The 13968-nt window shown below is 50.9% G+C and overlaps 1 protein-coding gene across 1 annotated transcript; it reads right to left on the reverse strand.

Annotated features, from left to right (window-relative positions):
- Positions 1-3051: 3051 nt before the first annotated feature.
- Positions 3052-3707, reverse strand: LOC137465973 (claudin-8-like). Its single transcript, XM_068177938.1, has one exon. The coding sequence runs from the start codon at positions 3694-3696 to the stop codon at positions 3052-3054; it is 645 nt and encodes a 214-aa protein (XP_068034039.1). The 5' UTR covers positions 3697-3707.
- Positions 3708-13968: the final 10261 nt, after the last annotated feature.

Here is a 13968-nt window from a genome sequence, read left to right on the forward strand (position 1 = left end):
AATGCAGCACACAGCAGCCTGGCACAAGGCTTTAACCACCCCTGGCCCATGCACAGCGAGTGACAGCCACGGCCAGGCCTTCCCCTGCCAGAGCAAAGTGCAGTCAGGAGTGATTATTCCCACCCTGCTTCCAGCAGCGCAGAGGTGGCTGCTTCCCGAAAAGTCCTGCTGCACTGCTCCTGTTCCTGAGCATCCTCGCCTCACCTGTCTCATGGAAGGACAGCGCAGCCATCCAGAGAAGCTCCAAGAATCCCCCTGGACGCACAGGGTCACTGGACACGGGGTCTGGCTGGGTATAACCCAGCAGGAGCCGGAGATTTTCCACAGCCCTGGGCATGGGGCTGTGGCCCAGCTCCTCCATCAGCCCCCTCCAGCCAAACTTCTCCTGTAACCCTGAGAAAACTCAACAGCAGCAGCTCAGTCGCAAAGTTCAGCTGCAGGGTTTTCTGCTGAAGGCTTACAGCTTCCTGCTCCTGAGTCAGCTCAGAGCATCTGAACAGGGCAAAATTAGAGGAAAAGCTCCGTGACCCTTAGCAGGCACAAATACACCCATTCAGTGCCAAATGCCTTCCTTGCATACAGACACAAAACATCTCCTCATCCTCTGAGGGGGCTTTTCCCCACACCGTGGGAGTGCCAGTTCTGCTCAGCAGGAGGAGGCAACCCCCAGCTCCCCCTCCCGCAGATCAGCTCCACCTGAGACAGCTGTTCCTGCACCTGACTCTGAAATGTTAGTGCCACACGCACCTAAACACATTCCTGCGAGCCTAAAATGCTCCAGCACGTCACCAGAAACTGCCATTTGTGCCACTCACCCCCCTGGACGTGCCAGCAGCAGCCCAGCCTGGCTCTGCTCTTGGAATCAAGATTGGGTTCCAAGCCCACACAGGAGCACAGGGTTGTCTGAGCTCCTCTTTTGGTCCGCTGGTAAAAAAGAGAAATGGGGAAATATGCAGTCATCAGGTGCTAATGTCAGACATAAAAAGCTCAGGTTTTCTTTGAAATTGATGTTAAAGGCTCAAATAAAAGTTTTATCTTTCTACTCTTTGAAAATAAAGTTACCAGTGCAAATGGCACACCCAGTTCCAATTTGATTCCTAGATGAGCCCACTGATAGTGGAAGCATTCAGGATCCTCTAATTAATGTTACAGAAAACTGTACTTAATTACTTCTTAAGCACTTACATCTGCATAAAGTTGCATTACACTGAATATATCATCATTTAAATCCATTACCTACACATAAATATGTATCAGATTTGCATTGCAAATGTCTCCATCCTCTGCTTTGTTAATCACAAATGTCATATCTAAATTACTCCAAAATGTGCAGTCCTGGCTTACTCACCAAATAGTTCCATATTAAACAAAATATGCATTGTAGGACAAAATCACAATAAAATAGGAGGTGGAGTTCCTCCGGGTAGTGGAAATTATTACCAAAGTCACCAGAATGACTCCACTGAAATCAGCTGTCACTGACAGCTGCCGTGACAGACTTCCTAAGACAACAGAAAAAAACATGATTTAGTGCTAGAAAAACCTATTTACAGCTGTTTTCTTCAGTTTCCATCTAGAATTAGTAAGTGCTGATTTGACTGCTCGAGTGATGAGCTGGAGACATGAAACCAGTTCTGCAGGGCCTCGAAAATTCCCACTGCAAGATCTGAGCTGGCTGCCTTCAGTGCAAATGCCCCTGAGTTAATACATGCAATGAATTTGTGTGGAGCACGGCACTGTCTCATCTAAGTTCATCTGAAGCCAAGTTAATAAAAGGCTTCTTTAATTAAATGCAGCTTTCCATGTTCTCTTTCAAATGGAGCAGTCGGTTGAACACACAGAGGCATTGCTCTCCCCAGCCCAAACAGGCATTACAGCCTTTCCTCAGCACCAGCCACAGCAAAGGGTCAGGCTGAGCCCTGCGCCATGAAATTGTCCCTTAAATGCTGCCACCCATCACTGCTGGCTAAAGAACCAGAAAAACCCTTCTGAACTGGACCTTCCTCGGGCGCTGGTCAGTGGCACGGAGTCAAACGCAGACTCCAAGGTTTTCAGCGGGGAACACTAGAATTCCCAGCTGCAGATGCTGCTGGATCCTGCAGGATGGCCAGACAGGATCAGGCTGCTCTGGCTGCATTCCCAAGGCAGCCTGGCAAGCACAGAGCAGCTGGAGCAATGTCTGGGCTTGGCTTTCTGGGCGTGCTGGGAGCCGTGGGCAGCAGCTCTCTGCTCCGAGGGGCAGGTGGGGACTGCCTGTGCATTCTCTGGTCTGGGAATTGCACTTCGCGTGAGCACAGGCCTTCCTGAGCACGGTCTGTGCTGAGCTTCACAGAGGAGGAGGCGCTGCCTGCAGGGCAGGAGGAGCCTCAGAGGATGAGGGGCGGTAGGCAGCAGGGAAGCCAACACTGTCACAGCAAACTCTGGGCAAATGATTAAAAACCTGTTCCATGAGCCACGTTCCACGCCCTGCAGAGGAGACGAGGAAGATGCTCCAGCTCCACAAACATCAGAGAAATGCAGGGACAGTCCCAGAGGCCGCTGCTGGGGTAGCACAAACAACTCCTTGCCAGGACTGGAGGCTTCTCTGTTCATCGAGCCCAACCTCAAGGGTCTGGGCAGGGCACTGGGGTACGGCACAGCGGCTCCTTCCCTCCGGCCCAGCACAGGCTGCTCATCTTCCTTGAGAGCCTGTCAAGGCTGATTGCTGCTGTCCCCATGCCATTCCTCACTCCCAGAGAAATGGGGCCTGTGCTCCAACCAAACACCTGTGTGAGAACAGTTCCTGCCAGGCATGAGAGAGCAGAGATCCAAGCCAACAATAAACAGCAAAGCAACAAAACTACTCCTCGCAAACGAAGAAGTCAATCAGCACGCGTCAAGTAGGAAGATCACAGGGTGCCCCTGGATCCCTGGAAGTGTCCAAAGCCGGGCTGGACAGGGCTTGGAGCCAGCTGGGATGGTGGAAGGTGTCCGTGCCCCTGGCAGGGGCTGGAATGAGACAATCCTTAAGGTCCTGTGCGGCCCAGAGCAGCCGGTGGCCGCGGGCAGCAGCTACACGTAGGCATGGACGCCCAGGGCCGGCCGTCCCGGCCGGGCCAGCCGGGGGTAGCCGGGCCTGGCGGCCGTGCCGGCCCAGCACCAGCAGAGGCAGTACATGGCCCCCGCAGCCAGCAGCAGGGCGGCGCTGCCCCAGCCCACGTACAGGGCAGCGCCCAGCTCCCGCTTAAGCGGCACCGGCACCTCGGGGTCGTAGAAGTCCCGGACGATGCTGCCCCCGGTCCAGGAGACCGGGATCAGCACCAGGGTGCCCGTGAGCAGGAAGGCAGCCCCGGCGGCCAGGATGAGGATGCTGACGGCCCCGTGTCCCCGCTCGCCACGCGGGGTGTACTTGACGCCCGCGATGGCCACGAGGAAGGCCGCGATGGCCAGCCCCGCAGCCAGGCACATGAGGGCCCGGAAAGCCTCCAGCGGCGGCGGCAGCGCCAGCATCGAGTCGTAGAATTTGCACTGCAGCCTGATGCCCAGCTGGCTGATGCAGTCCATCCACAGCCCCTCCCAGACGGTCTCGAACACCACGATGTTGCCGTCCACGTAGGCCGACACCCTCCACTGGGGCATGGCCGTGGCTGCCAGGGTGCCCACCATGCCCGCGCCGCCGAAAATCAGCCCGGCGATCTGGAGCGCGCAACAAGCCATGCCGCCCCAGACCTGCTCCAGCTGTGCCCAGGGGTGGCCAAAGTCACCTACTCACAGGTCACGGGCTGCAGGACAGGGAATGTCTCCTCCAGCGGTTCCCTCGCACAGCAGGCTGGGTTTGTGGGGAGAGGCTGGCTCCAGCCAGGAGTTCTGACAGGGGGAGATCCACTCCTGACTGCTGCCAGGCCCTGCTATTTATTGGCCTTGAAATCCCCTCCGACTGCAGCCCGTCAAGCCCGGCAGGTTTGCAGCCAATGGCAGCCTGGGAGAGATGGGGCAGGGCTGATTTCACTGCTGCGCACAGGGTGGCTGAAGTGCTGCTGTAATTAAGCAAGTGGCAGGGATTCAATTAAAGGTGCCTAATTGCAGGGCTAACCATGTCTTAACTGCGAGACTGCAGCTCTGTTGAAATCCAGTACAGAAAGCCTGAACTTCCGTCTGCTGAATTGTTTAGAATGGGTCATTACAGTTGTTCTTACAACAACAGCTAAGCTTGAGGCTTGAGTGGGGCTGATTTTCTAAGTGCTGCAGCCCTGGGAAAACAGCTGATTGCTATTTTCCTTTAAATCAAGCCAACAGGTACTTGGTGTAGCCTTTTAACGTAGAGTTCTCATTTTGAACAAATACAAAAGCCTAATCAGGATATTAGACAGGTACAGGAAAGTCAAGTATTCCAGCCAACATCAAAGTTTTGCCCTTCCAGCTCCAAAATTCAACAAAGCGAAGAAGTGGCTGAGCTTCACAGCTGCTGCTTCTGAACCCAGGAGCGGAGGCACAGCTGGGAGCTAATCCTCCAGGAGAACCAGAAGGGAAGTGTTGTCATTGTGTGCCACACCAAGAGTCTCAGGTGACACTGGGGGCTGGGGCCGTGCTCTGGTGTGGAAAGGATGTGCAGGCACAGATCCAGAGTGCCTCCCAGCCTGCCCAGATCCCTGCAAGCCTGGGCAAACCAGGGCAAGCCCCTTCCAGAGGCTGCTGTGCCTTGGGCAGCCCAGAACTGCTGCTGCACTCTGGCTGCTTTCTTCTCCTACCTGAGACAAGACCTGGAGAAGCTGATGGGCTGCTGCTTACTCCAGCTCTTTGAACCAGTTAAAAAACACAAGTTAAAAACATTGGCCCACCAAAGACAATAAAAGTCCCTAGAAGTGCTGTGGAACAAAGACTGTTCTGGGGTTTTTTCTTGCGTGTGTTGGAAATATCCGACCTTGCCTTTGATGGTATTAATTTAATTACAGCTTTAGGTGCCTACACAACATGATCAAAGCCAAATCTAAAGCTGTGAAAAGGAAACTGTCCACCCAAACCACCCAGAGCCCTGTTACTTCTTGGAAGGAAGGAAGTGCCAGATAATGCAAATTATTCCATATAATGTTACATTTCCACATGGAAAATTATCCCAAGGGATCTGGGCAATTCAGCTTTGAGTCTACAACCAGGAATCTGGAAAGTAAAGAATGTCCTCAGCTGAGGTGTGAAACACAGAAATAAATGCATCACCAGGTTTGTACTTACAGGGAGAGGAGCTTCACTTCACTCTTCCACAGAGAGAAGAACCTGTGATGCAGGAATTGGAGGCACTTTGCTCTGTGGCACAAAGGAGGAGATGAAGTCAGAAGTCAGAGATGGGTCTGAAAGAAACTCCCTTAGAAGAACCCTGCACACAGACCTGTGCTATTACACTTGAGCACAACCTCCATCCATCTTGCTGGACTTCCTTTACTTCTGACTTCCTCAAACTGTTTTTTATTTTCCTTATTTTAACTCCAGAGCCAGAAATCAATTTATGATGGAAAATCTCTCTTAAAACCAGTGTTTAAATGTCTTTTTTTTTTTTTTTTCATTAAGCAGGAAAACTCTTTGTGCAGCGTTTTCAGGCAGGCATCTCCTGAAGGTGAGCACAGCTGGAGCACAGACCATGCCTAATGCCCTGAATCCATTCTCCTGGCTGCCTTATCTGTCAGGGCTGCTGGGAAATAATTCTCCCTTGGATGCTCTGGGAGGGTCAGCAGTTGAGGCCATGCGGAAAATCACCAGGGCATGGCCACAGAGAAGATGAAAACTGCTCAGAGAAATAGGATTAAAATGCAGCAATACACCCAGGGAGTGCCAAATGGCTGGGTGGGGTTCCTTTTCAGCTGGAATTGGAGCCTTTGGTGGCGGAAACCCTGTGCAGGGTGTCAGCAGGAGAGGGGGACGCCCAGGTGACACTGCAGCAGAGGGAAACCTCCAAATGGGCTCTGAAGGCATTTTCAGGAGCTTAAAGGAGCTTTACAGCTTTCAAAAGTTTTCAAGAGACAGGCTGGGATAAAACCCAAAACCACTATGAATATCTGGGACCTGGAAAACCTCTTGAACCTCCCCCAAATGCCAGCGAGTCCCTGACTTTGCTAAGCTGAGGAAAAACCATCTTTTGCAGGTAAATCCTGTGTTTGGGCCAGCCTGGAGGGGCTCTTACAGCCCAGTGCCCCCCAGAGAACTGCAGCTCCATTTGGAGGAGCTCAGAACGAGGGGCTTGGCTGGCTGAGGCATTTGCAGACCCCCCTGAGCAGCACCTCTCTCTCACAGCACAAACCACACAAGTGCTCCCAGAGCGGGCACCGCAGATACCACAGATTTAGGGTCCGATTTAGGGAGGATGTGAAAGGAAATCCCTGCTCACACACGACTAGACTAGACGTGGGAAGCCTCCTCACTGTGCATCATCCCCCTGCTGTGCTATTTGAATGCTTCCCTGCCTCAGGAGGACAGGACCAGTTCTTATGCAAACATGTCCACCCCAAAATCTGCCTTCAAAGAGGAGAGTGGGAGCGCTGAGGGAGCACGTAGCCTTTACACCTCACCTCTCCCTGGACCTCTCTCGGATTTACATCTGCTCTTCCCTTCAAATCAGGACGTTCATTTGAATCTCTCCCCGGGGCACCGCCTTCTGCTCCCTCTCTGGCTCTTGAAGTGCTGATGCCCCTTGGAAAGGAAGAAGTGGAGCATCCCCAGCCCACAGGATTAACAGACCCTGTCAAGGAGCCTCAGTGTTTAATTAATTATTGGCACCAATAACGTCAGCACTGAATTGCCTCCCCTAAAGCAGGATGAATTCCTCTTTGAATAACCTCTCTACCTTTCATTCCAGAGTGCTTACCCATACACATGCACCTAGAGAGGAAGCAAGAGGCTCTAATCCAGTACAAGCGTGCAGGCACAACGTCCAGAGCTCATTCCGTGCTTGCAGCAGCAGCAGCACAGAGGTTGGCTGTGCTGCAGCCTAATGAGCTGAGCTGGAGGCTCAGGAGCACTCCTGGAGCAGGCAGGTATGCAGATCTATCAAAGGCATACTGCAAATCAGTTCTTACCTGGCTTCCAGTGATCTCCAGCTCCCCAGAGCCTGGCAGGGGCAGCCCAGCAGGCTGGGGTGCCATGGGCTCCCTGCATCCCTGCACCTGGACCCTGCTCTGCCAGCAAAGCCTGCTGGAAGGGCACAGGGAGCTGTGAGCCTTTGTTAGGAACACTCCTGAGTGGCACCAGGTCCTTCCTGCCCATGGCTCTCACTCCCCAAGTCTCCTGCTGGGTTCACCACGCTGTTTTCAGCTCCTTGCAGGGCTGCCAAACGAAAGCACACTCCACTCCCAAGGCTCCATGCTTCCTGTGGTATTTGCTTTGGCTGCTGCAATGAGCCTGCTGGTGAGACAAAAGGGGTCTTGACTCTGTTTTTACTCCAGGAGAAAATGGCCTGAAGCCAGCAGAGGCCTTTTTATTTGTGCTGCCTTTAATATTGCTGTCTGCTCCTCTGGTCTGTTTGTAATGTTAAAAGATGACATCCTCCCCCATCTCTTCAAGCATTTTGGGGTGAGAGGAACACCTGCTGTGCTTGGAGAGGGATTTCCCCAGCTCACCTGGGGCACTCCAGCTCCAGCTTTGAGACCCCTGCCTGATACTAGGATTGTAAGAACTCACGGTTATTTTCGGTCACCTCCTGCAGCACACCCGAAATCCCCAGCCTGGCTGGGCTGCCAGGCTCTGGGTGCTGCCATGCCTGATGGAGCCTGGCTGCTGGACACCGAGGAACCTGCTTGGAGAGTAAAGAAACCCTGCAGTAATCAAACATGAAACACTCCTCCGAGTATTTCACGCACTAAACCGCTGCAGGCTTTTACAAGGAATTCTCACCTCCCCGCCTGCACACAGGGAGCAGGACAAGCTGGCAGAAACAGGAGCTGCCAGAAGAAACTGCTGTCTGACTCTGCTGCTTACAGACAGCACCTGCAAGTGGGTTTGGGGGCTTCTGATGGCACTGAGCTCTTGGAAATGCAGCCAATTCCCAGGGCAGCACTGCTGGCTTTGGTGAGGGCCAACAGCTGGGTGGAGCGTGGGGGAGCTGCTTTATTTATGTGCTTTCATGGGTGGAAGAAAAGAACAAGAGGAGGTAGATTATGGCAGTGATGGCCTGAAGATAGTGAGAGGCAAGGTTTGTAGAAAGAGGAGATAGCTTTGGTTAGACTGCCTGGTGCTCTCAGAAACAGGGTTTTAGGCTCAGACTCCCAAGGTCAGCATTGTAATACACCCCTGAACTAGAGCTCCCCAGTAGCCAAGCAGAGCTGGGAACTCAACTCAAGTAGGACTAAAACCATGAAGAAAAGGGTTTTTTTTCATCTTGCCTAGTCACGATTTGGACACTTCCCTGTCCAGTCCCCCTCTCCCAAGCCTGAATGTAATTACACTGTTCATTGCCACCTCCAAAATAAACCCCCACAAAGTGAGCTCCAGCACTGCTATCCCAGCCTGTGCACCCTGTGCCACCCCAAAGCCCAGCTGGGCACGGGGCAGGGTCAGTGCCACCCCAGACCCCAGCTCAGAGACCAGAGCAGGAGGGTTTTGCAGGAGGCAAGGAATTTTTCTCTCAGGACCCGTCCTCAGCACCATGAGCGCTCCAAGGATGCCAAGGATGTGTCCCTGCACAGGGACGACCCACAGCCTGCCAGGGAACAAACATGTGGCACCACATTCCTGAGGACACCCAGCTCCTCCTCAGGGACAAGCCAGGGCTGTTCCTAGCCAGGCAAAATGGGAATTCCCTTGCCCGTGGCCCAGCAGCAGCTGCTTCATCCCAGGGGTGAAATGCACAGGGACAGCACTTCAAGAGAAGGAGGAATGTCTAACTGTTTATCCCAAAGATATGCTGGGAGTTTGGGGGCTGGAAGTGGGGGAAGGGAAAGGAAAGAAGATGGCAAACAGCCTGATGTGTGCAGCCTGACTTTAAACCAAGGATTTTTTTCCTCAGGAAAGCTGGTGCTGTTGTGTTGGAGAGGAGCAGGGCTCACACGGCAGGCAGAAGGTGGAATTGAAGGATCATTAGGATGAGAGGAGCTGCATCTCTGCACAAGGCCATTGCCAATGAGGTGAGAGTGCCTGGAGCAGCCAGGGAGAACAGCTCCTCTGATCCTGATCACGTTATTCTTCATTAATTACACTGGACACCTTAGGGATGCACACGTGGATGAGGCTTAACAATTCCTTGGGAAGTAACTGGAAAGCAAAATAAAATTCAGCATGGATGTAGAAAAAATAAATTCAGGTTTTGTTTGGTGTCATTTTCTAGAAAATAAAAGTTGATAAAATCCAATCCATTTGGACCTTATTAAAGCACCTGGCACGGCAGTGGGAAGGAGCAGAGACACTGGGGGGATGGCAGAGAGGAAGAGGAATGTAAAGTGCAGGCAGAACCCACAAGCCAGTGAAACAACAAAAGGCTGTACTGGGAGGAGAACCATCACATTCCTATTTCCAGACACTGATTTCTGCTGCTGTTGGAGCCAAGGATTTCCCTGGGGTCTCCTCCTCCTCCCCTCAGGAATCCAACAACAAAGCAGAAAGTGCACCCAGGAAATCCACTTTCGACCCCCCTTTGGGGGATGTGCTGTCCCTGCCTGAACCCCACAGCCCTGGGTAATGGAGTGCAGGGCATCCCACACACCCTGGGCAGGGCTCTCCTGCCTCTGAGAACCATTTACCTGGGCTGTGATCACCTGAGGGAGCGTGCTCCCAGTGCTCTGCAGTGGGGAGGCTTCCCTGGCATGCTCTGGGCAGCTTCCCTGGAATTCTCTGGGCAGCTTCCCCCTGGAACTCCCTGGGCAGCTTCCCCCTGGAATTCTCTGGGCAGCTTCCCCCTGGAATTCTCTGGGCAGCTTCCCCGGGATGCTCTGGGCAGCTTCCCTGGCATGCTCTGGGCAGCTTCCCTGGCATGCTCTGGGCAGCTTCCCTGGAATTCTCTGGGCAGCTTCCCCCTGGAATTCTCTGGGCAGCTTCCCCCTGGGATGCTCTGCGTGGGTTTGGGCAACAAAGCTGCAAAGGGAGAGGAGAAGCAGCCAAAGCCAAGCTGAAGGGGTAAATGGGTTTGGGGATGAATGTAAGGAGGGTGACAGAGAGGAAAGGAAAGGCCTTGAGCAGGAGAGGCTCCAGAAGTCAGGTGTTAGCAGGGAAAGCTTTCTGGGAAGGGAATGACGGAGCAGCCTCAGCTGCAGTGAGCAAATTTAGTTCAAGCTTCCTGGAAACCCTTTCCAATGAAAGTGGTTCCTGAGGGCCGGGAGAGATTTCCAAGGACGCTGCAGAACAGCCAGCTCTGGAGCTCTTGTTGCAGGAACAGCTCTCAGGAACAGCTGTGGTGTATTGATCCACGGGTAACGTGGGTGCCCTAGAGCTCTAGAATGGAAGTGGAACTTTGGGGGTATTCTAGAGGGAGCTTCACCCCCCTGAGCCAAACGGAGCGTTTGTCTCCTCTGAGCTGCAGGGTGTGCATCCATGTGCACAGCCCAGAGGCCACCAGGTCCCCTGGAAAGGCTCCACTTCCATGAGTGCAAGTGCCCAGGGTGCAGGGCGGAGGGAGACAGGGCAGAGCCCCTTGGTTTCAGCTCTGGAGGCAACACTGCTTATTCCCCACATCATTTCTCTTGTACCTGAGCAGGGGGGAAAAGGGTTTCACGTCACAAACTCCCAATGAAATATTTAAAACAGTCAGTCAAACTCCAGAACAGGAATGTTGTGCTCCATTAGACACCACAAATTGAATTATGCTCCCAGTTCGGTCAAAGGCAAAATTCCATTGATTTCTGTGGGTCTGGAGTTACACTTTATTAATTGGTTGCAAAATTCTATTAAAATATTGCTGTTGATTGGTTTGGGTCATTCATTAAATCAACTTGTCTGGAATGACTCATTTTTTACTAGGCTTTGTTTCTTTACACAATCTTAATGGGAATGATATAATTTAGCCTGTTTTAATGGGAACTGTGAGCAAACACTGTGGCTGTTTATGTTCCTTATGCCTATAAACTATGCTGCTGTGAGTGGGTCGCAGCAAACATCTTGGGCTCATCTCACAAAAGATCCCCATATTAAAAAAATTAAAATAATAATAAATAAAATTTATATATACACCACAAGAGTCCTGGTATAAAATAATGATAAATAAAATGTATAGTTACACCACAAGAGTCCTGTGGCAAGCAACCAGCCCAGTGTCTGTGGTCTGTGCAATGCTGGAAAAGAAATGCTGCGAGCCACGAGTGTGCTGCCTCTGAAAGAAGGCTGTGAATGAGGTTGACCTAAATGGGCTACAAAGGAAATATTAACTTTCCCTGAAAGGAGGATAATTAGGGTGTACATAGAGAGCTGTGTTTATTCTCTGAAATAAAGGATATTTTTCTCATGTATTTCAGCTTACCTGCCTCTGCTGGATAAACTCTCCAGGCAACCCTCCATTAAGCCTACAGTAAATCAATCCCTTAGTGAATGCTTTTCTTTTAAACCATTATTATCTTGTCTTTATTCACTGTTATCCTTTCTTTTCCAGGCAGAAAAAAAAAACCCAAAAAAAACCAACAAAAAAAAAAAACACCCTCAACTGCTTAACTCCTCTCTTCATTGCAACAGGCCAGAATTTCATAGCCTGGTGTCATCTCAAGCCCTTTATTTCTGCTTGTCATACAAAATGCACCCCAAAGCAAAAGCAGAGTCTCAAAAGCTCTTCCAAAGTACTCTCAAAATAACCCATGTTAATCTCAAAATAACCCAAAGTACTACCAAAATAAGCCAAGTTACTCTCAAAATAACCCAAGTTACTCTCAAAATAAGCCAAGGCACCACCAAAATAACCCAAGGTACTCTAAAAATAACACAAGCACTACCAAAATAACACAAGCACTGCCAAAATAAGCCAAGGCACTGCCAAAATAACACAAGCACTACCTAAATAACATTACTCAGAGCCCACTGGGGTGGCTGAGCCCCCAGCCACAGCAGAGAGCAGGAAGAGGCCAAGGCAGGTTCTCATTGCTCTTTTCTGGAAGAGCTGGAAGCAGCCAGAGCCACTTGGGATAAATGTCCCTTCTGAGACAGATGCTCTGCCTTGGAGTAATTATTTTAAAAATCGTAATAAAAAGCCCCAAGCCTGCCCTTAACTGTGGCTGTGTTCATGCTGAGGGATGGGGAACCCTGGTGCAGTCCCTGGGGTGCACTGAAATCAGCAATATTCCACCTCAGCTCAGTGGCAAAGTTCCAGGGGAGGGCAGAGCCAGCTCCCGGCCACGGGGCCTCTGCTCCCAAAACCCCTTTTGTTCTGATGCTTTGGGGACAGTGCTGCAGAGCCAGGGACAAAGCAAACCTGCAGGATACAGAGGAAGTTACCCCAAACCTGAAACAGTTCTGGAGGGGACAAGCAAAGCTGCAGAACACCATGTAAGGGGGAGAAAGGAGACCCAAATCTGCCAATACCTGTGTATACATATACATATATATATAAACACATATATATATATACATACATACATACATACACACACCTCCAGACATTCCTTTTGCTGCACATGGAGCTGTGGGAACAGGCAGGATTCCAGAGACACCCATGTGCTCAAAGGATTGCACATTCAGCTCCTCAGGATGGCATTTCAGCCACGTAACAAATAGTTTTCCTCTGCAGAAATCAGCACTTTGCCTGTCACGGGAGTGCAGTGGGAAGCATCAGTGCCCCAAGAACACTGAGAGAGCTATACCTGCACAAACACTTCAGAAAAACACCACTTCTATTTAGGAAAACAAAGCAAAAACCCTTCAGATTTATGGCAAGAAGATGAACTGCCCATTGAAGAGTTCTTGTCTTTCTTTTTTTTTTTCTTTCCTGGAAAATGCCAGGTAAAGATATTTGTGAAAACCAGAACAACAGAAACTATGGGTAGAAATCTAAGAGAAAAAAAAAAAAAAAAAAAAAAAAAAAAAAAAAAAAAAAAAAAAAACCAAACAGACAGAGAACAGTAGATCCTTTTTACAAATTCTTATAGCTATGAATGCATGCATGAAATATTCAGCCTAATCTCTGAATGTGCCCTAGCATGGGAAATAAAAACCCAGGCATAAACTGGGATACTTTGTGGCAAAATTGAACTCCATATGTTGAGAGAAAACGTAATTTGTTACACAGTAAAAGAACAATTCAGGGTATAAGCACCTAGATACTGAAATACAAGCCTGCTGCTGTTCATCTGAACTTTCTTGCCTCTAATTTTCCCCTTGCCATTTGTATCTCTCCAAAAGCAGAAAGCAAATGCACAAGTGCTAAATGTGCCACCTCGCTGGCGTATCAGGGATAGAGAAGGGATAAAAGGGATAATTTACAGGGAAGATTTTATGCTCCCCAAGAGTGTTTGTGTGTGTAAAACCATGGTCAGGAGGGGAGGCAAAATCCTACGAACCTCTCCACATTCGGTTTGCCTTTCATATCCACTGACTTACCCAAGGTCTGCAGCTGGTTGCTGCCCATAAAAACATGGAAAACGGGAAGGCAGGGGACCTCTCCTTCTGCTTCTGGCCCTTGGAGCCCTGATTCGTCCTTTGGGGTTTTCTGCTGCTCTGTCTGCTGCAGTCACTGCTGGGACTTCAGGAAATCTGAGTGGGGAACATTTCCTGGATAACCAGATGCCTGGAACCACAGAATAATTCCGGTCAGAAGGAGCCCCTGAACATCACCTCGTCCACCCCACGCTGGAAGCCGCGCCCTCCAAAATCATGAGGCTGAGAGCCCAGCCAAGGTCCCTTTCCAGCATCAAAAATGTCCTCAGAGGGGGACTGAGGGGGTTTAAATCCTGCCCCCCAGGGAGGGCTTTGAGGAGAGCCTAGAAATGCACGGCATTTCCCTGCTGGCATGGACCAGGCAGGGTCAGCACAGGAAAAATGGAATCACCATTGCACGGCCCTGCAGCCCCGTGGCTGCCACTTGGACAGCAAAGGAGA

This window comes from Anomalospiza imberbis, chromosome 2, assembly GCF_031753505.1.
Source record: "Anomalospiza imberbis isolate Cuckoo-Finch-1a 21T00152 chromosome 2, ASM3175350v1, whole genome shotgun sequence".
Lineage (NCBI taxonomy): Eukaryota > Metazoa > Chordata > Aves > Passeriformes > Viduidae > Anomalospiza > Anomalospiza imberbis.